Source organism: Camellia sinensis, chromosome 9 (assembly GCF_055761805.1).
Source record: "Camellia sinensis isolate YWXY chromosome 9, ASM5576180v1, whole genome shotgun sequence".
NCBI classification, from domain to species: domain Eukaryota; kingdom Viridiplantae; phylum Streptophyta; class Magnoliopsida; order Ericales; family Theaceae; genus Camellia; species Camellia sinensis.
In genome coordinates this window covers 116,833,210-116,855,127 of record NC_138969.1, presented here as the reverse complement: position 1 = coordinate 116,855,127, position 21,918 = coordinate 116,833,210, and the positions used below count along the sequence as shown (strand labels likewise).

General features: G+C 35.1%; 3 protein-coding genes across 3 annotated transcripts; 2 read left to right on the top strand and 1 right to left on the bottom strand.

The window, feature by feature from the left end:
• Positions 1-354: 354 nt before the first annotated feature.
• Positions 355-4,157, bottom strand: LOC145799694 (uncharacterized). The gene is made up of 2 exons (XM_082889318.1): positions 2,736-4,157; positions 355-402 (listed from the first exon to the last, which is right to left on the bottom strand). Exons 1-2 carry the CDS (start codon positions 4,155-4,157, stop codon positions 355-357), a joined length of 1,470 nt encoding a protein of 489 aa, XP_082745444.1.
• Positions 4,158-15,589: 11,432 nt separating this feature from the next.
• On the top strand, positions 15,590-21,787 carry LOC114285122 (DUF21 domain-containing protein At2g14520). The gene is made up of 5 exons (XM_082889317.1): positions 15,590-15,748; positions 15,856-15,942; positions 16,286-16,425; positions 16,525-16,612; positions 21,704-21,787. The coding sequence occupies exons 1-5, from the start codon at positions 15,590-15,592 to the stop codon at positions 21,752-21,754; spliced, it is 525 nt and encodes a 174-aa protein (XP_082745443.1). The 3' UTR covers positions 21,755-21,787.
• On the top strand, positions 19,355-21,773 carry LOC145798730 (ribose-phosphate pyrophosphokinase 1-like). Its single transcript, XM_082887486.1, has 3 exons — positions 19,355-19,483; positions 20,299-20,368; positions 21,030-21,773. Exons 1-3 carry the CDS (start codon positions 19,364-19,366, stop codon positions 21,113-21,115), a joined length of 276 nt encoding a protein of 91 aa, XP_082743612.1. The 5' UTR covers positions 19,355-19,363; the 3' UTR covers positions 21,116-21,773.
• Positions 21,788-21,918: the final 131 nt, after the last annotated feature.

Below are 21,918 nucleotides of genomic sequence, written 5' to 3'. Positions count from 1 at the left end.
AAAACAGAGAGTCCGTGTAACGTAGATTACGTGTAATCTCATTGATTCAACAAAGTTGATATTTACCGTTGCAAGGGCAAAGTGTTCTTCTTCTTTGCATACATACTCAGGTTACTATTCCCAGTTCACAGCCATACAACAGCCCCCTTTTCAGCCCCTAAACCTTAGCCAATCAAGTTAAAATAGTCCCCAGCTCTACTCCCAACCCTTTCGCCATTTAATGCATGCTTGAACCTTTGATTCCAAAGCTGCACAGAGAAATCTAACCCAGTTGTTTGCAGAGAATTTCACCTTCTTCCTTCTTGCAAACACTTGAATTCTTCTTCTACGTCATGTAACCCTAAATCCTAGAATCTAATCCAACCCTAAACTCACCATAACAGCAAGTTTCCTAAAGTTGTCCTTCATCATAGAACCACAACAATTAGAAATAGTAAGTGAAATTGTACATAACTCAGCAGATGTACTCAAAGATATAGAAACAAAAAAAATGCCAATATATATATACATATATATGTCCTGGTTGCAGAAGAAATTATATCAGTTGTAAGCACTAATAGTAATATGATATAGTGAAAGGCCGGTAAAAAAGTATTATTGAAATTTTGGAGTCCACACAGCTAAATGTTAAGGAATTTTTTTTTTCGTAACTTAAAATTTTATTCCACAAGGAAACACAATAACAAAAGTAACAAGGGCATACCCCTGCACTCTTGAAAAATGTTAGGGATTTGATTGTGGGAACTTCATTATGTCAGGATAATAGTATTGCTAAAGCTGCCTAGGTCACTGAAACAGAGATAGAGATATCTCCCAACTTTCAGATGGAAAGAAATGGGAAGAGAAAGTTCAAAAAAAGGGGAAAGGCCAAGGGGAAATGAGAAACCCTGCAAAGGGATTGCAACCAAAGAACCCCAGATGCACAAATTATCAAAGTTGCTGCTTAGAATATTAGGGGTTTAACTGACCCTGTAAACCAAACATTAAGTCAAGAATCTTCTCAAACCCAATCTAACAGAGAAAAGATTAAGCAAGATAATCTGGAAAGCACATCTAATAATTGTTTTACAGATTGCAAGGTCAAAATATTGATAAAGAGAATATTGAATCAATATGGATATGGATATGCTGGGATGATAAGTAAAAGGACCATGAAAACACTTAAACGCCGCCATGTTACATGATACATGGGCACAATGGTGAGAAGGAAAGAAAAGCTTTACAAAATCATCTAACGCGATGAAATAAAACCACAAATGATTATCACTCGATTCTCATGGGATATTTTAATGTAGTCGGCGGAGCTCATGAAGAAAAGGAAGGCATTGGTATTACTATAATGTAACTGAAACATTGAATAAATGCCTGAGGGAACTTGGGATGTTTGAGATGAATGCTAGAGGATTTTGGCTGCCTTAGAATGATAAAATGGAGGGACTGGACACCATTTAAAGCAAATTGGACAAGGTACTCATTAATGACAAAAGGAAACAATTTTTTTTCTGGAACCAAACCTAAATTTTTGCCACCAAATGTTCAGAGCACTGTCCAGTTGCCCTAACTATCAAGTTGGATTATAAGAATACAAGGGAACTTTCCAAGTTCTTTGCCTAAACGTCCAACTTCTTTGGATTATACATGAAAATTTCAAAGATTTGTCTAAGGAAATCAGGGTGTCAAGATTCTGATGGCAATTATATGATCAAAATAAGGATGAAATAGATGATTAAAACAAGATTTGAAGCATATCACCTTCAACGATGTAGAAGCAGCATATTACAAAGGAAGAAAAAAAACATATGAAAAAAGAAATTGTGGGAACAGAACCAAGGAAAAAATATCATAGACCAAAGGGGGAATACTTTTGAAGAAAATAAAGCAATAAAAAAAATCTATCAGTTACTTCCAAAACCTACTAGGAAGTAGGAACAAATAATCCTTAAGCTGTAAATTCCAAACAAAGACCTGGAGATGTGATGAAGCAGAAACTTCAAGGGAGCAGAAAGAAGGTTTACAAAAGCCTGTTACTCCAGGAGAGATTTAAAAAAATAAAAAATAAATGACAACAATATTTTCAATCAAAAGGGACAAAACACCTGTTATGGTTTCAACAGAATTGGGCGCTTGTAGTAGATGAAATTACAAAAACAGTATTAATTTTCTTCAAAACAGGATGAATATTAAAGGAATGGAATTCTACAGCAGTAGTGCTGATCCACGAAGTCAAAAATCCAAGTTCAATGTTTACTTGGCAGTAAAGAGTGAATTTTCATAGTAAGATATTCCATTGTTTAAAATGGTGCAATACAATGGGATTTTTAAGGGAGAACGGGGATCAAACAAGATAACACCGTGTCCCTTTACCTCTTCTTACTGGTTATGAAAGCATTTGCAGATTTTCTAGATTAGCATATTTAACATAAAGAAAGAATTAGAGTTCAATTTTCATCACAAATGCCAAGAGATGGATTTCACCTAGTTTCACACACTTTTTCCCTTTCCCTTTCCCTTTCCAAATCATTCACACATTTTTCCTTTCCCTTTCCAAATCCTTTCTAAAATCCCCCAACCAAACACAGTGTTAAGAAAATTTTGACACTTCAGCCCACCAAATTAAATGCATCATCCATTCCATGTGATGTGCATGAAGTAAAGAAAAATGAAGATAAACAGATAAATCAAACAATATGATTTATAAATTTTAATTTGATGTGTAAAACTGAATGCAGAAGTACCTCAGATACGGTGCAATGACAATGAGCAACATAATGGCAATCTTTACAATAATAAGTTGGGTGGGCCAGCACTCTTCTTTCTTCGCAAGCGTCACAGTAAAACTCTGCATCATCATCTTCATCAGGATAGTCTTTAATTGGAGAACGGGTGAGAGTGAGGGTATGGACATGATTGAAGTACTTGAGTGTGGGTGGTAATATTGAAATACAATAGATATGGAGATCAAAATGGCACAGCACACAACGGAAGAAAGGGGTAACGCAGAACTGGCGACAAGTAGTGCATAGTATATCATAATTTGGCTTGTTAAACAAAGCAAGAGGGTGTGGGTGAATTTTAGACATCATGGTTTTGGGCTTTGACAGAGCACATCTAACATCTATGTACCATTGACACTGGGGACATTCGTAGAAACAACCAGATGAATGACGTAAACAAGCCTCGCATTTACCATACCGATGGTAGCGGAGGGTGAGAGCGTGCATTGGGTGAAACATGTGCTTCATTTCGTGGGGCAAATCAGCACATGATTCGTGCAATAAAACCTTGCATTGGGCGCAAAAACAAATTGAATCCCCCAAAGGAATCTCACATGCATAGCAACAAATTTCAAATTTCTGTTTGTTATCACATAAAATCAATGGATGGGAATGGCTAAATCGGCGAATCTGACCGAATTCATTGTTTTCAGCAGGGTTAGGGCTGAGAGAAGCACAAGCTATGTCAAGGTAAAATTCACAGTCGGAACAATGATAGATAAAGCTGTCTTTATACTGGCTGCAAGCCCCGCAAGTGTATCCGAAAAAGCGAGGTTTCTGAGGGAGGAGGAAGAGAGGATGAGAGGGGTGAAAAGGGTGATCGATCTTTCTCGGCAATTGAGCACATGTTTTGTGCAATAAACCCTTGCACTCGAGGCATACATGGACCACAGAACGCTCATCATCAAAAGGTTGAGAGCAACAACTGCAAGTATATGTATACTTACAGTTGTTGTTGTTGTTGTTGAGATCACATGAAATTAGGGGATGGGGGTGAGTGGGTTGGAGCTGAATCTGAGATTGGATGGTTTTGGTGGTGGGGGTTAGAGAAGCGCAGACAACGTGAAGGGTAAAGGAACAGTCGAAACATGTGTATGCAGACATGTTAACAGAGTGGGAGCCACAAGCATTGCAAAGAGAATGGGGATGAATGTCGTCGGAGAGGAAGAGAGAGTGATGAGGGTGGAAGGGGTGGTGGTGAAGAGATTGTTGGATTGTTGAAGAGCATGATTTGTGGATGGTAAAGAGGCAGCCTATTGGGCAATAATAGATGGGATCGTCAGGGATGTCCTGGTTGCACATTCGACAGTCACGCTCCCAACTACTGACTTCCAACATATGCTTGTGGCTGAAATGTTTGATCCTCTTCTCCTCTGTTGCCATCTCTCTCTCTCTCTCTCTCTCTGGGCGTAAGAATTACAGAGGTAGTCTGTCACCAACACACGAGAGGAGTAATTCTATTTTCACTATACAATTTTCCTTTTCCTTTTTCAATAATACTCTTATACAGGACATGTTTGATTCATAATATTAATCACAAAACTAATAATGAGGTATTAATAATAATATTAATCACAAGACTAACAATGAGGTATTAATAATACTATCTATCTATACTATATATATAAGCAAATATAGTGGTCTCTTAAAAAATTTCAAACTCTCAATCCTAACATCTCATGAACCTCTTTCCTACGTGGCACATCCATTCTTCTCTCATTCTATTTTCCTATTTTTTCTTATCTTTTTTTTTTATATTTTTGATTTCACTTTTTGATTACTTATGGCATGGATATAAAAGATTTTCAAAATATTTAAAGATAAAAGATTTTCAAAATATTTAAAGATAAAAGATGAGTTTGACTCTAATTCAAATTTCTTCATCAATTTATGTCTTACCCAAGGATATTTGAAATAAATAAATTTATAAATCTCAAAACCTAACTTCTATGACAATATGAAATTAGGCAAAAAGATTGGAGAACAAACATAACGTTGTAGAGAAATTAAACGGGTGATTTAACCAATTATGCAAGATTTTTTGGCATCTTATGTGAAAAGAAGCACATGTTTTAAATCTCATATTGTATTTTTTTCTCTCTTTCATTTTTGCAATTTATCTAAGTTTCTCTTTCTATATTCGTATAATTTATCTTCAAATTTACATTTGATTTTTTTTTTAATCTTTATCTTATATTTACAGGATCGATTCTTGCTTTTAATTTTCAATTAAGTTTATTCTTTTTTTATCTGATTTTCACTTTCTATATTCTTATAATTTTTTATTCTTTCTTATTTCAATTAAGTAGCTTTAGAAGACAAAATTTGATTAAAATTATAGGTAGTAGACACAAAATAGAGTTAAAATTTGTATAATAAGATAACATAATTGCTTATTTTTTAACTACACAAAATTTAAATTTTAAAAAATTATAAGTGGCACTTAAATCTTAGCTGATTTTTAACATACTACCTCGATTTTATTTTAGTTTTTTTTTTTTTTACAAATTTTAAAAAATTAGAAGTGGCATTTCACTCTTATCTAATTTTTTAATTATTACCCTCTCCAGTTCTTCTGTTGTTAGAGTTATATTAGATTTTATTTTTCTTTTCAAGTTTGTCTTATCTTATTTTTTAATTTTAAATTTCAACTTTTTTTTTTTTCAATTACTGAATTTCTCTCTACCTCATTTTTCTAGGATTTATCTAATTTTCTTTTATATATATATATATATATAATTTATCTTCAAATTTAAACTTAATTTGTTTTTATCTATATCTTATATTTACAGAATCCACTCTTACTCTTAATTTTCAGTTGAACTTTTTTTTCTTCTAAAATTTATTTAATTAAATATAGTAAAATCACTAAATATATTATTTCAATACCCATCTAAATTAATATCATAGTATTTAATTGTTAATTTTTAGCATGTTCAACATTATTTACCATTTTTTGTTACTTGCCCGTGTATAGCACGGGTTATCGCTAGTTAGAATATATTTGATTTGGTGGATTAGAGTATGGGATTGAAATTATTAATCTGTGGGTCCAATTATCCTATGTTTGTTTTAATATTTTGATTTAGGATTATTAATCCAATGGATAATTAAACCAACAAATTTGTAGGATTATTAGTAATGGAGTAGGGATGGGATTATTAATCCAATGGATATTAATTTAATTGGATAATGAATACCACACTAATTTAATAGGATTATTAATACTTCACTATTAATCTTATGAATCAAAAATGACCTTAAATTAGTGTGATATTCACTATCCAATTAGATTAATAGGATAAATTATCCATTGAATTAATAATCTCACCCCTACCCCATTACTAATAATCCTACAAATTTATTGGATTAATTATCCATTGGATTAATAATCTTAAACCAAATTGTTAAAACAAACACAGGATAATTGGGCTCACGGATTAATAATTTCAATCTCATGCTCTAATCTATCCAATCAAACATGGCCTTAGCCTTTCATCGCCATCATGATTGTCACTCCAAACTCACCTTTTATCCTAGATCTTCATAGTTAACATTGAAAGTAATTGGCTCATGATGGGAGACTTATGGAACCGTAGTTCATGGTGGAAGGTTGTCGCAAGCAAATAGGGAAAGCGGTGACGAAAGGAGATGGCGAAGGAGAGAGGAAACATTGGTGATGGAGGATAGTTGTGGTGTTTTAGAGTAAGGGTTTGGTAAAAGAAGATAAGGGTCCTATTGTATTTCTATTTTAGGATAAAATTGTATTAAGGAAAAATTTCATGAAGTGTATAAACTAATGAGAATTAGTATGTGAAAATAGAATAACCCAAATGCAGGGAAGAAACGGTTGCTTTTGTTCCTATTTGCACACCATCATTTCCTTTGTCAAACACTATTATTGAGTTCACACCATAAAAACAATTTTGATTTTTACTTGGAACTCTTTTTTTTTTTTCTAAACTTAAAAAACATGCAATATATTAAAAGAATGTAACAGAGTACAAAAACAACAAAGAAAAAAACTACAATAACAATACAAACTATAAAGAAGCCACAAAAAACAACTATGATTTAAGAAGACTAGGACTACTTGCAGACATGGTATGGGATTCCAACCTAAAGATGAAAGGTCTGCCTCAAGCGTACAACCACTGTCGTCGCCGTCACCGATGACGTCGTCCACTGCCATTGCTGCTCAAACTCCACCACTATTGCCGCTACACCAGAAGGCTGAAGCTTAATAACCCCACAACAGTAAAGAACTATTGGGGATAATACCAAAAATCTATGTAGGAATTGAAGGAGATATCACAAAACCCTTATTCTTTACATAAAAAGTCCATATTTACACCCTAGGAGGGTAGATCTACACTTAACATAGCCGAAAATCTCCTTAGTAGAGTAGTTTTTTTTTTTTTTTTAACGCTTAAAAAAGGACGTTTTGTGAGAACATCATAGCATCTGTGTGCCCTAGTCTTTGAGTAACCAGTTGCCAGCCAGATTTGACCAAACTTATAAGAAGGGACCCACTACAAGAGCACACAATGGACCTCACCCACATGCTACAACAAGAGGCAAAGTTATTCGCGCCCCTCCAGAATTTGAGCCTTGCCTTTCGTGGGAAAAGTTCTGCATTATCCACTTTGGCACCACCCCTAGTGGTTACTTGGTAGAGTTGATTAGTAATAATTTAAGACAATTTCACTTTACCAATTTGTAGTTTGGATTATTCCTCTTTCATTTGGAAACAATCACAGTATTATGTGATTTGTGGATTAAAATGTACCATCAAGCTTATTAATGATTTAATCAAAAAGACTAAAATACCCATATTATCTCAACTTGAGAGAGCATTTAAGTTTGGTAGGCTCATTTTGGAATCAATTTTGATAATCCAAACCATTCACTTTTTACGACTCGTTAAGCAGAATATTCATGCAAAAAATCAAAAATGATTGGACATCAGTAGTTATATGTTTGAATCATATTTGTTTTTAAAAAATAGATGACAAATATAATTTCAAGAATAGCCATCCATTTTTTGTAATACAAATTTGACACATTTATGGTATATGGTGTGTAAATTGAAGCTCCTTTTTTAATACATTTATCCCCTCAAATGAAATTACTAAAATTGCCAAGAATGAATTGTTATTGACGTGTTTAAAAAAAATAAAAATAATAAAAAAATTGTACATGCCTCTATCCGCACGAGTGCAATTTTATTCACATAGTTAAAAAAATGTTTGAAAATAACATTTCATTTTAATGGTTGTTCTATTGGAGTGGGTCATGAAGCAAAATTGAAAAAAAAAAAAAATGCAACATTACTTTCTTTGTATATAAAAGGAGTCCAAGTATCTGTTTTGCTATTGGAGCCATTTGTGAGTAATAACTTTGTGAAATTATGTTCACGTTTAAGTATTTTTTTATATGATATAACAAGAAATGACCTGTTTTTGAAATGCTATGTTCTGTATCAATGAATGATTGTCCAAGTATTGAAAAGTATTCGTGGCAGCCTTAGCACATGGCTTTTGCTTGGGGATAACAATACCGTGGTCTCGTGGCCCTTGCCCGGGGTTATAATATTGTGGTCACATGGCTCTCGCCCAGGAGTAACAATATCGTGGCTTAAGTATGTTATCTATTCTTGGTACCAAAGGTTCTTTTATGGAACTAGTCAAGTATGACCCTTAATGCTCTGTATCTAATCTGTTAGCGCTAATGGGTGTACCACGTATGATCATCTGTGAAATTGAATAAGTATATGCTTCTAAACTCTAAATAAGAATATGAATCTATTTATGGGACATCATTCATTAAATCCTTTACTTTGTTATTATTCACAGGGTTTTCCCTCACTATTTATATTATATATGTAGGTGGTCAGGAGCATGACCAGGCTCAGTGATGGCTACTTGGAAGTTTGTTGTAAGCCAACCTTTGCACTTCCTGGGGAGGTTCCCGCCTGGAGAAGCCAAACTCTATTATTATTCACTGTGCTTTCGCTCACTATTTATATTATGTATGTAGGTGATCAGGAGCATGACCAGGCTCAGTGATGGCTGCTTGGAAGTTTGTTGTCAGCCAACCTTTGCACCTCCTAGGGAGGTTCCCGTTTGAAGAAGTCAAGTTTTTCATGGATTATGTTAAGGATTTATTTTTGTTTTTGTTTATCCGTACACTGGGCTAAGTCCCTTTTGATAATATTTGTATGGTGATGCGTGACTTATATAATTTTGACATCATATGTATATATTTAAGTTTTAAATTCCTGTCATATGTATGTCAGCATAGCTCAATAGATGATAAATGTTTTATATTTGCTTCCTCAGCCCCTTATTTTATGATGATCCATTCAGAGGCCTTTGGTAATTCTAAGATTACTGGTCGGTCACGACGCTAAACCTATAGGGGCAGGTTTGGGTAGCGTCGTGACACAATCAGTCCATGCCTAGGATAACATCGAAACCCGACATGTCTAACAACACAAACGCAAAAAAAGTCGGTGCCTGACAACCTCTATCTTACAACCACGACATCCCCGGTCCAAGTCAACCTTACCTCCAACTGAAGACTCTACTCTGAGCGGAGATGCTAACTGAGCCACCTCTAATCCCAAAACTGATGCAAATGCAGACGAAATGATGGAATGAGATGTACCAGCATCAATCAACACATTAACAATCAAATTGAACAACAGAAAATTACCTCTCATAATAAAGGGTGCTGGCAACTGATTTGGCATAGTAACAGTATACACACGCCCTATAGGTCTCTACTTCACCTACTTATCCTTTGGAGCATAAGACCGGTACACTGATTGAGCCCCTATGTGGCCCTCGAGGCCTGAGCTGACTGGGTAGGCTGATGACTCTATGTCTGCCTCGAACTAGACGCACCAGGTGTGCCACCTACCTGAGGACAAAACCTCATCAAGTGCCCTGACTGCCCATATTGATAACAGGTAGGCGGTTGCCCTCTTTCCTGATTCTGGCTTTGTGAACAAGCCATTGACGGTGCAGACTGTTACCTTCCTCATTTCTATGGGCAAATTGAAGACTTGTGGCCCAGCTGGCCATACTTAAAGTAAGTGATCCCATCCTGACTTCCTCTTCCTAAACCAGAACTCGATACATGAAAAGTGGATCTGAATTGTGCTTCTTGGGATAGTTGTGAGGTGGAATCCCTCTGTCTCTTGTTGTCCCGCGTCTCCTACTAAACCTTCTGACTCCTCTACTTGGAGCCCCTCATCATTTTCCTCATTCGCCTGAATCACGATCTCTAAATAAGCCGTTGTCTCCACAAGATGACCATAATTCCTAATTATAGACCCGACCACCATGAAAAGGAGCTCGGTCCTCAGTCTCTTGTCAAACTCAACACAACAGCATTCCTCCGTCGCCACAAGCTCTGGTGTAAATCTAGAGAGGCTAGTAAAAGCTACCTCAAACTCTGCTAGAGATGTGTTCAGTTGCTTGAGCTTCAAGAACTGATCCTTCAACTTTTCCCTAGCAGTGGGAGGCAAGAACTTGTCCTGGAAGGCGTTGACAAAGGCCTCCCAAGTCACCCTAATGTGACCACACACATACTTCCATCATTGACCCGCATCTCCCTTCAGTTGGAAGGATGCGAAGTTTACCCTCAAACCATCATCCTCGATACCAAGCATTTTGAACGTCTTCAGCATCTGCTCAAGCCACTCATTTACCGTCAGTGGCTCTTTCGGGTCCCCCAAAACTCATCCGAATTAGACCGAAATAATTCCCTCTTCAGAAAAGACGACCTTGTCTCGACAACATGGGCCTGGACTTGATTCTCAGCCCTGAGAATGTCTATAAAGCACTAGCCATTTCTCGGGCCAAAGTGCCCATGGCTTGCTAACCTGCTAGCTCCACCATGTTAGCCTAACCAACTCCTTCTTCTTGCGCCGGAATGTCACCCAGTAACGACACCTCCTGCCGTCTAGGCCTACTACACCTATCACCACCACGTCCACGTCTTCGTCCTGACATCATAATAAAGATAACACAACAGATTAGCACATTCACAAATGTGTCGAAACTAATTCACTCACGTCCTAATGCGGTGTACAACAAATAACTCACTCCACTTAAGCACTTAAGCAAATAAACACAAACGAATTTCCTTTCTAGATAATAACCGTCCCGCGACATTGCCAGAGTTCTAGTTAAAAATAGTAGTGATCAAGTGCTATTCTAACAGGACTTCTAGAAACTCGTAGACCCAATCAATATTTAAGAAATTAAATCTCATACCCATGAAGTCGCATAAGCATGTTATCACATAGCATACCAAGTCTATTTCTACTATCATCAAGCAAAAGAACCCATTGTAGTAAAAATCACATCCCACGATTCCAACGTATTCTAACCTGGTAGCTTTGATATCAAGTTGTAATGCCCCAAAATAATTAGCATTAACCCATCTCATAATGGTGCTACAATTGATCAACAATCTCATAATTTCTATTCATTATATATTTGATCATTACAAAAGATGACATATACAATACATATTCGCAAATCCCAGATTCTGAATCTATAGTATATGGTATGGATACAAGAGTAAAAAAATAAATAAATACATAAAAATAAATAAATAAAAAAGTAAAACCAAGTAATGAAATGCACTAATGACTACAACTTTTCAAGACAATGTTTGGTTACTACAAAATGAGTTTAAACTCAATACAAGTAAAGCTTGGGCTTAAACAAAAATAATTACATCAACAAACAAAAATGAAGCCTCTAGATCTAAGTCCTCACAAACTATGTCCTTGGTAGAGGTATATCATCAGCACCTGAAACTTATTTTTCCACATAGGGTGAGCCACAACTCAGTAGAGATACTCTAACATAATATATGAATATTAGCAAAATTATAGGGTGAATGCATATATATGCTATTTGTCAAACATTCCTCGTTTTCCATCTCCAAAACAATGTAATGTCACATTACAATATAGTTCATGAAAATAATCCTTTTATAATAGAAAATAGGGTAGTAGATACAACACACTAGGAATCTCTAGGCACGTGTCTGCCAGTAAGTTATACAAGCACTACCAAAGCCATTTTACCGATACTAACTTGAAGGATTGGCACCTGACTGCGCAAGTTTCTGGATTTTCACCAAGGACACACAGACCAACATCATAACCACAACCACACCCCCTAACCAGATTTACCAAGGTATTCACTCATTTTTCTCAAAATCATTACATTTACAATGTTCAATATGAAATGATGCTTACTGCACAATGTATGAGAAACTAGTTTCAATTTAACCTAATCCTCATGCAATGTCTATAACAATCAAGATTATCCTCTACCGATTGTTCAAAACAGTTGTTTCTATGCACAAATAGTTTCGAATCAAAATATACAATTCCATTCTTTTACAATGGGAGTGATATTACATATCTAACTTCACCATCATCATCACTGTCATCCTCATCCTCATCGTTCCAATCTTACAAAAACTCACAACATTTTTCATTTCCTTACACAATTCAAAATATCCGAAATTTAGGACAAAACCCCGTTTTCTTACAAATTAATTTCAAGAAGAAATGTCCATCATTGTAACATATCTCAGCCAAAAACACATTTCCACAACCATTTTCAAGAACCCATTTGGAAAACACCTCTTTTGATTTCAAACCCAAACCCTAGGTTTTTTTTTTTTCAAAATCCCCAAATCATTAACCCTTTTCAAAAAGAAAATAATTGAGTTAAAAATCATATAAAGAGCTAAAGAAATCTCTACCTCAAAGTAAAAGACAAGAGGGAAACAAGGGATAGAACTTGTCAGGGCCAAAAATAATAACTTCACTGATTAAAACGTAACCCTCGATGTGGTCAACGCTTTTCTCCAAAGGAAGATCAAAGGATAAAGAGTATTTTGAGATAGAAGTAAGAGCTAGAGAGAGAGAGAGAGAGAGAGAGAGAGAGAGAGTAAAGGTTCTTAGGGTTTTGAAATGTTTAGAGAGAGAAGAGATGAAAATGTGACTCAAAATAGCCCTCTCTCGGATTCATATACGCATAGACTGCTCGAGCGACAAAAACACCGCTCGAGCGAACAGACACAAAAAGTTGACATTACTTGAGCAACCAAACCACTGCTCGAGCGCACAATAACCCATTCTTAGCAATTTTGTAGACTGTAGAAGGCCGCTCGAGTGCAAGAAGTGTCTCTTGAGCGCAGATATCACACTTTTAGTAGCTTTGCAGACTGTAAAAGATCGCTCGAGCTCAAGAAAGACCGTTTGAGCGAACATGCAAAAATATGGGTAATAACTTATTGAAAACTGACTTCCCAACCGTTTCCAAATCCAGCCAAAACTCCTAAAAGTCAAACTCAACAAGCAATAATATATAAATGAGATGAACAACAATTAAGTACATGAATTCTTGGATTCAAATTCAAGAAAATGGGTCGAGTCTAAAGCAGAATTGTTATAATTAGGTTATTTCTCCTATAAAAAAAATGTGTATATTTATAAACAATTGAAGTGAGAATGAAATCACAAGCACATTGTCCATGTCTAGTGAAATAACCAATTTGATAATAGCTCCGTTTGGGAAGATGAATTTTGGGCTTTTTGGCTATTTTAGTCACAAAAGACAAAATAGGTTATTTTAGTTACAAAAAACAAAACATCACTTCCAACCCATAATTATTACACTATTCTCTCACAAAAAAAGCCAAAAAACCCTTCCCAAACCAAGCTTTTTAACTCAGGCTAAAATAGCTAAAAAAGCTAAAAAGCCAACCCACTTCCCAAACGAGGCCAATGTCTATTGGGCTTGTTTTAACTATTTTAGTTTATTTTTTGGATTTTTTTTTTTATTTTTGTTTAAAAATTTATGTTTTTTATGATAATTGATTTTTATTTATTTTTATTTTTTTATAGTTAATTTGATAGTTGTAAGAAAAAATAAAATAATTATAATTTAAATATAATATTTCATCTTATTAACTATTTTAACTTATTTTATTCTTATTAACTATTTTATTTCAAATCACACTTTCCAAACAGGATTGTCTCTTGGATTAATGAAATTTGTTTGGAGAATTATATACAGTTAGGAGTTGAGAAAAAAATTTATAAACACATGAAGAATACAAGTATGTTTGTAATAGGATGCAAATAAAAAATTGTGACTATAATCCTCCATATATTAATAATTTTTTTTCCTATCTCCCACCACCGTATTGTTCACCCCCGTATTGTTCACCCAATTTGTTTTGGATTTGGTCCGGTTTGACCCGGACACGTTCCCATGTTCTCGTGCGGTCACCACTATCAAATATACAAGGGCCACTTCTATTTCCCTAATCATTTCTTTTTTAATTCAATCACAGCCGTCCAAATCACCCCATCATTCCAATGTTGGTCAACCAAGTCAACACTCCCTACGTACTCCCCTAAATCGTCTTCTTTTGATTGGTCCCACCTCATTTGTTGTCCATTCGGTTACTTGAGATTTAGGAAGTGTTTGGTATGTTGCACATTATTTTACCTCTGTCACAATTATCTTATTTGAATTACATTATTTCTTTATTATATCATTTTAAATTTAATTCATATTTTATATTTTTTTTATACAAAAATCAAAATTTTTATTTATTTCACTACAAGAAAAATGAGATTTAACGACGTTCATTTAACGACGTTTTTTTAAACGTCATCTTTTTCAATATTTTATCACGTTTGATAAGCGCCACATTTTTTTAAAAATAAAACGATACCGTTTTTATAAGAGAGGGCGTGTTAAAGCGCCTCCAAATGTCCAACTCTCCCACGCGCAAATGTACAACTTTCCCACGCGCGCGCGCTCTCTCTATCTCTCTCTCTTCAAATGTCTTATTTTGGGTCAAGGACCCAAAACACTCGCTTACTCTCTCACTCACTCTCTGGATCGATCTCACTCTCACTCTCTCTCTCACAACCCTCTCTAAACCCTAATCTCTCTCAACCGATCGAATCAACCGATCGAATCAACCTTCTTCAGCCCCGTTTGATCCAATCTCAGAGCGATTGGTGATTTATCTCAGATCCAATCTCAGAGCGGTTGGGGATTCATCTCAAATCCAATCTCTGAGCGATTGACGATTTCGATTTTGATTTCGAAGTTCTCTCTCTCTCTTGATTTCGAAGCGCCACCGCCGCCACCATCTGCACCGGCGAGGGGAGCGAACACCATCGTCTACTAAGGTGAGCATCACCTGATTCCCGCATTAGGGCTATGGCGATGCATTGATTGAAGCCTCGATCATCATCGCTTTTACATTTATTGGTAATTATTCCCAAAATATTTAAAAATAATAATTTATTTTCTATATTTTTAGTGTTGTGTTTGGGTTTACAATCAGTGTTTTGAAGGAGTTGTAGTGATAGACAAATTTTCTTCTAAAAATCTGGTTCATTTTCAGCACTTTCATTATGAAAGGACAATGTTGATTTGGTTGTTGATTTTCGTTTGTGCAGAGAAGGATCAAGAATTGGGGGAAGCCTTAGAGAGAAGGCAGTTGAAGAGTTTCTGTTCTATATGTATTCTCTCTTTTGTTTAATTGCCATTCTATATATTTTTTTAATATAAATAAATGCTAGTCTGAATTCATCTGAATGTGTCTGCCCATCTGTTCTGATAGAAAAAGTGCTTATTAGAAAACTTGAATTATGTTCTTGTAGCATGGATACATTTTCTAAAGAATTGCTTTTAGAAAACTCAAATCTATTTTTCGCATCATGATGTTTCAATTTTCCTGGTTAAATCAGCATGGTGAATTTGCATGTGCTAATTACTACTAGTCTGTGTGAACAGATTATACCACAATCTGTTTGTTCTAGACATGGGTTGGCTATTGGTGCAGCTGTAGCCCCATTTGTCCGCGTTCTTGTTTGGATTTGTTTTCCTGTAGCATATCCAATAAGCAAGGTACTTGCGTTTGCTCAGCACTATTGCATTGCATTACTTAAAGCAAATTCATTGGTTGGTCTTTCTAATTAGTCTTCTTGGCTACCCTTATTGTCTGTGATTTTCAGCTATTAGATTTTCTGCTAGGACATGGACATGTAGCACTTTTCCGTAGAGTTGAGTTGAAAACACTAGTTGATTTGCATGGTAATGAGGTAAGTAGACACATTTGTGAAAGTATTATGAACTAACGACATTATTTTTATTTTATTTATGATGCAATCTGGTCCGTCCCCCTCCCACCCACCCACCCACCCACACCGAAAAGAAAAAAAAGGTCTCCAATTGAGGAATCCTTAAAACATCCATCCAATACTCCTCCCTTTTTCCTACAAAATGTGCTGCTTGCAGGAATTTTAATTTTCTCGTCTATAAAAACGTCTCCCGAAGTTAATGTTATCCCATTTTTATTTTTCACTTCAAACTCCATTGCAAAGAGCTTCTTTTTCCTTCTGTTTTATCTTGTGACTTGATAGTCTTCTGATTACCTGTAAACAGGCTGGAAAAGGTGGAGAACTCACACATGATGAGACAACAATTATTGCTGGAGCACTTGGGCTTACTGAGAAAACAGCCAGTGATGCCATGACTCCCATATCTGACACTTTTGCTGTTGATATCAATGCCAAGCTTGACAGGTGTTGCATGCTTTGGAAAACTTTTGAATAGAAGGTTTACTTGAAGTCTTTTTTAACTTTGTTTTGATCATATATATGATGATGCTTGATATCTAATAGGGAGCTGATGAATTTAATTTTGGAGAAAGGGCATAGAAGAGTGCCAGTCTACTATGAGCAACCTACAAACATAATTGGACTTGTTTTGGTAAATTGTTTGTTTGTGCTTCATGTAAGTTGAAAATAAATTGTTTATTTTGTCACTCTTTGGAGAATGATCATTTTTCAACTGACTTTAGTTTATTAGTATGCTCATTTTTTAAACTTGACATGCTGTTTTAGAACCATCTCTGCTGATTTTCATTTTCTCTTACCCTCCTGCTTCACTCCGCCCTATCTAGAAAGCATATCTCATAGTTTGGGACCTTAAACTATAAAACATAGTAACCACTCCTGGATCATTGAGAACATGAGAAATAAGCTAATAGGCCTGCTGAAGGACTGCAACTTTACTTTTTTATGGCCGTAAGATTTATAATTGTCTCGTACTGCTCAATTGGGTTAACTATAAAGTACATAACCTATTATGAAGACTCTGACAGTCTTCCTGGAAAGAGAACAACAGTTTGGGAGCTTGACAAGGGTATGTAAAATGTCTTACAAATCACGTTAACTGTTGTATGCAATTTTGGACAACAGTGGCTTCAAAGGATTTCAGGCTCAGTAAATACTTACACTTGGCTTAAAGGAAATGCTTTGCTGAGAATGAGTGAAAATTCTCTGTTATAAAATGTCTGGGTTTGCAATATTAGACTTTTCATTGTTTTATTTTATCTAATATCTAATATGTTATTTGTTAATAGAAAGTAAATGTATCTAGCAATCAATTATACACTTCACGCATATTTATCTGTTCACATGTATTGTATGTATCATTTCCCTTAAACAGGATAAATGAACCTTATAGCCAAATAAATGAGTTTTTGGTTTGTGCTCCAAGGGTAGTAAAATAGTAAGAAAAAATTATGGCTACATCTCAAGGTCACGGGTTGTGGAAAGCAAGTTTTGCATTTTAAGGTCATATTCAACAAAAAAAATATGAAATAATCTTTGCTGAAAAAATATGAAATAATCTTTGCTGAAATATGAAATAATCTTTGCTGAAATAACCATTTGGTTCCAAAAGGGTTGATGGGTCTAATCTCCCAAGCTGTCTATGATGGTGGCCACCACGTCTTAGGGTAATTTCTCTCTCTCTCTCTCTCTCTCTCTCTCTCTCTCTCTCTCTCTCTTCTCCACTCATAAACTCCATTATTTATTTTTTTGCAGGGTGATTCCAAAAACTCTTATGCCTAGAGAGGTAATTCACTGCACTTGTTTCCTCATAATTTCAGTTAAGCTTGGCATACTTGTCAAAAATAAACTAAAAAATAGTTAATCTTGCCATCCAAATTTGGTTATGCTTGTGCTTGATTGGGTTGATAACATATTTTGTTCAGTTTAATGGGCTTTTTCACATTTAAATTGACATGCAAAGTTTTGCTCTTATTGTTTTGGTCTTTGTTTCTACATTTGTGCCACTGTGTTGCAGGTATCAAGCATACAATTACAAGATGACCTTTTGTCAGTGTTAGTTTCTGGGCATGAGACCACTGGTTCTGTGTTAACTTGGATAGCATATCTTCTGAGCAAGGTATTACATATAGTACCTTTTATCTTAATGAGTGTACCTTTTATCTTAATGATCTGTGTCTCCATTTTCTGTTGTTTACCATAGTAGATTCTATACTTCTTGAGGATTGGCTTGATGTTGATTCAAGGTCTAATAGTAGTGTGTCAAATGACAAAGAGGAAAGTGGTTTTATTTATTTGAACCGTTATATTGAAATTCGTTTATCTTTGCTTGTGACACTACACATTTGGCTTCTTCCTGTTGGTATAAATTATTAACTGTAAACTTATTCTTTTTAAAACACAGGTTGATGTGGGTGTCACATCAGGTTGTAAATAGAGTTTTTGTACAAATTTTAAGTGTAGCATTTTAATATAATGGAAGAACATTTTCCTTTGTATTTGTGTATGGTTCTTTTTGTAAACCCATTAAGTGGTTTTAACTGAGATTTTAGTGATATATTCATAACCACATTTGGTAATGTACATTAGCTACCACTTAAAATTTCAAGCAGAGTGTAGCTGACTATGTTGAATAGTTGATAAGTTTAATCCATTGTGATTTTAAATTTTAACATAGAATGACAAACATCTTTAATTCTAAAAATTTTAGCTGCTCACAGTTTGCAATACTACTAATCTGCCCTATAATTTTATTTTGTGAAAGGGCTCCTAAATTTTCTACTTTCATTTGAAGAAAACTGTGAAGAGTTATCCTACACAACATCAAGTCAACATTCACAAGGACCCATAATTAATATATATATATATATATATATTCAATGCTAAGAAATGTTGAGGTAATTCCATTTCAAAAATATTCAATGCTATAGCTTTACACTGTGTTAATTCCTATGTTCTATTTATATTCCTATAGGATTGTGCTTAAATAGCCATGTTTGACCATAATTATCATTGCATGGTTGATAGGGAACAACCAGGATTCTTCAGTTTTGGCTTAATCTTCACAAGTAGAAACAAGAACGATTAAATTACAATCAATTTGCAATTTAAGTGATTATTTCTTATCGGAACGACTAAATAACAATCGAGGTGTCCGACCTTAATTCTGGTTGACCAACTTAGTTGACAATTCTGGTTGACCTTTGAATGGCTAAAATATATTTGCTTTTAGCTTGCCACTGCTCAATGCATGTGATGTGGAATATCTAGATGATGGCTCTGATTTGATTAAAAAAAAAGCTTTTATGTGGCAATATTGAAATTTCCCTTTTCCTTATATTTTTTTTCATTATTTTTATCTAGCAAGATGATTTGCTCTAATGATATGGTCGTGGTCTCACCTGATGTTGGAGGGGTGGCCAGAGCACGTGCTTTTGCAAAAAAATTATCTGATGCGCCTTTAGCCATTGTGGATAAAAGACGGTATGGGCACAATCTTGCTGAGGTATTGGATTTTACAATGATTTTTTTCTCTGTCTTGCTTTCTCTAGGATCCTTTTTTAAGGGTTTGGGTGACTTGCTTACTTATATAATTGTATTCCATTAAATAATTTTGTTTGGGATTTGTTTCAAGGTATCCTTAGATATTGTTGCTAGATAGATCATAGAGAGGGTCTTCCAATGCCCTCTAGTATATATAAGTACACATTACACAGGTGCAGGCATGATATTAGATGTTAGATACTAAAGGTATATCTATCTATCTATGAGATGTAATCCGTATGCAAGAAAAATATGAGTTGTCTAATTGTGAGCCATCTTAGGAGTGTTTATGTCATCCTTCTGCAGTTCTTTACCCTGAACAGTATGCTTGAAACTGGGGCTTTGGAGCTGGCTGATGTCAGGAACCATTGAAAGAAGCTCAATGTCCTGTTAAACTCAAACATTTTTTAGCTGGGTTTTGTACTTCAAAATGTTTTATACGAGTTAACAGGAAATTGGAATTATGTACGATCATTTGTGTTGGAAAGCATTTTATGCTATGTAAATTGATTATTATTTTAGTACAATCACTTGCTAATGTGTTACATCATTGATGTTGGACTATTTTTTTTTGTCAAAACCATAATGATCCTGTTGTAAGATAGACCATGATTTGATTGAACAGTTGTGCTTTGTCCTTTTTAAAGTGCAGGGATTTGATCGATTATTACAGTTAAGAGTTGTGATATCAATGGAAAGAATTGTTGCAGCTCATTGTTTGTTATTCTTTTTCATGAAATTTTCTTAATGTCCATTATTTTAAATGCTATTGTTCAGGTGATGAATCTCATTGGTGATGTTAAAGGAAAAGTTGCAGTAATGGTGGATGACATGATTGACACTGCTGGTGAGTTAAGTCATCTAGATGTAAAAAATCCCAGCTTATAGGCCATTAATTAGGAAGTGATTTCAAAAAGTGAAAATTCAAAGAAAAAGAAACTTAGTTTATCATGCAATTTTCATGGCGAGTTATTAATTTCAATTTCCAAGTGTTGTCCATCATGAGCAAATATCCTACCACTTTATGCTCCAAAATTTCTAGACTACATTTGCATTTAAGGCTGGTTAATACTAACTGTCCATCCTTGGTTCCCTCTCTCACGTTTTTCATTCATATCTTATGTTATTTTATTTTTAAGAACAACCTATCTTTGGTTTAGTGTAATATGTTTGTATATATACAGCCATAAGAATATCACATATTATGAAAACAACTTTTTGTAAGGGCATGATCGTTTGTTATCATGTCTAGTTGTTATGCATCTTGCTCTCCACTTTGCTTTAAATTTTGGGTCTCAAATATGATCATGTCCTTCGGATTGGACTTGAGCTTACAGTCTAGGCAATGTGAAGTACTTTCTATATTTTGTTGTTTCCAATAAATAACCGAGTGTTATTTTGCTTCCTCAGGAGGTTTGAAAAAAAGCACAAAGGTGGTTTTTTTTTTAGATTGTAAATACAGTCTTCGACTTATTGTAGTTAACTAGTACATGGCTGCTGGGTTGTAGGTACTATTGCAAAAGGTGCAGCTCTGTTACATGAGGAGGGGGCCATGGAAGTCTATGCTTGCAGCACTCATGCTGTTTTTAGGTAATGGCTTCATCTATGGTGTTCGATCTTTGCTTTGATCTCTCTAAATGCATGCCCAAAAATTTCTGTGTTTTTCCAAATTTGATCATTATACATTTTGATCAAAGTTCCGTTTCTTCATTACTTTGGAGAAAGGGGAAATTAAGAGGTGTTGGGTTGTGACTTTTGAGGTGCCATTTCCTGATTTTCATGTGAATGGGGGCAGGATGTCAGGATTTTTATTTTATTTTTATATAATTTTTCTACTTATTAAGAAGTTTCTGGTTTTAGTGAATGGTACATAGATGGGGAACTATCTATATCATCTAGTTCAATGTCTTATTAGGGATCTCTTAAGGCTGTGCTTGGATCATAGATTTGGGTAGCAATTTGGAAAGGGAAAAGAAAAAAGTATGTGTAATGTAACTATATTTCATTCACATTTCACCTATCTTTTACTTTTCTCTTTTTAAATCCCTACTCAAATCCGTAAACCAAACACTGCCTAAGTAAAACAAGTTAGGTTTCTTTTTCTTTTTTTGATTACAAGGGGGCCGAAGCCAAACCTACAAACTGACACTACGAGGGAAACTCCCTCCTTGCTTGTCATTAGCTAGGGCCAACTCCAGAGAAGGAGGGGCTGTCAACACAGTTTCATCCCTAACATCCATACATATAGCTGCTTTGGCTAGCTCGTCTGCACAACGATTAGCTTCCCTCCAAAGAATTTAGGTTTCTTGTTTTGCATCATAATGTATACTATCAAGTCCCTAATAATTTGTCATTCCATGATCTACAACACTTTGTTGCTCAAACTGTCAGGACAGT

Excerpts from the sequence above, each read along its gene's own strand:
- LOC145799694 (XM_082889318.1), bottom strand. The coding sequence starts at position 4,157 with ATGGCAACAGAGGAGAAGAGGATCAAACATTTCAGCCACAAGCATATG. Across the intron at positions 403-2,735 it reads GTCATTGCACCGTATCTGAG|GACAACTTTAGGAAACTTGC; the intron begins GTACTTCTGCAT and ends TCTATGATGAAG.
- LOC114285122 (XM_082889317.1), top strand. The coding sequence starts at position 15,590 with ATGGTGAATTTGCATGTGCTAATTACTACTAGTCTGTGTGAACAGATT. Across the intron at positions 15,749-15,855 it reads TAGCATATCCAATAAGCAAG|CTATTAGATTTTCTGCTAGG; the intron begins GTACTTGCGTTT and ends TGTGATTTTCAG. Across the intron at positions 16,426-16,524 it reads ATCAATGCCAAGCTTGACAG|GGAGCTGATGAATTTAATTT; the intron begins GTGTTGCATGCT and ends GATATCTAATAG.
- LOC145798730 (XM_082887486.1), top strand. The coding sequence starts at position 19,364 with ATGGTCGTGGTCTCACCTGATGTTGGAGGGGTGGCCAGAGCACGTGCT. Across the intron at positions 19,484-20,298 it reads ATGGGCACAATCTTGCTGAG|GTGATGAATCTCATTGGTGA; the intron begins GTATTGGATTTT and ends GCTATTGTTCAG. Across the intron at positions 20,369-21,029 it reads TGACATGATTGACACTGCTG|GTACTATTGCAAAAGGTGCA; the intron begins GTGAGTTAAGTC and ends GCTGGGTTGTAG.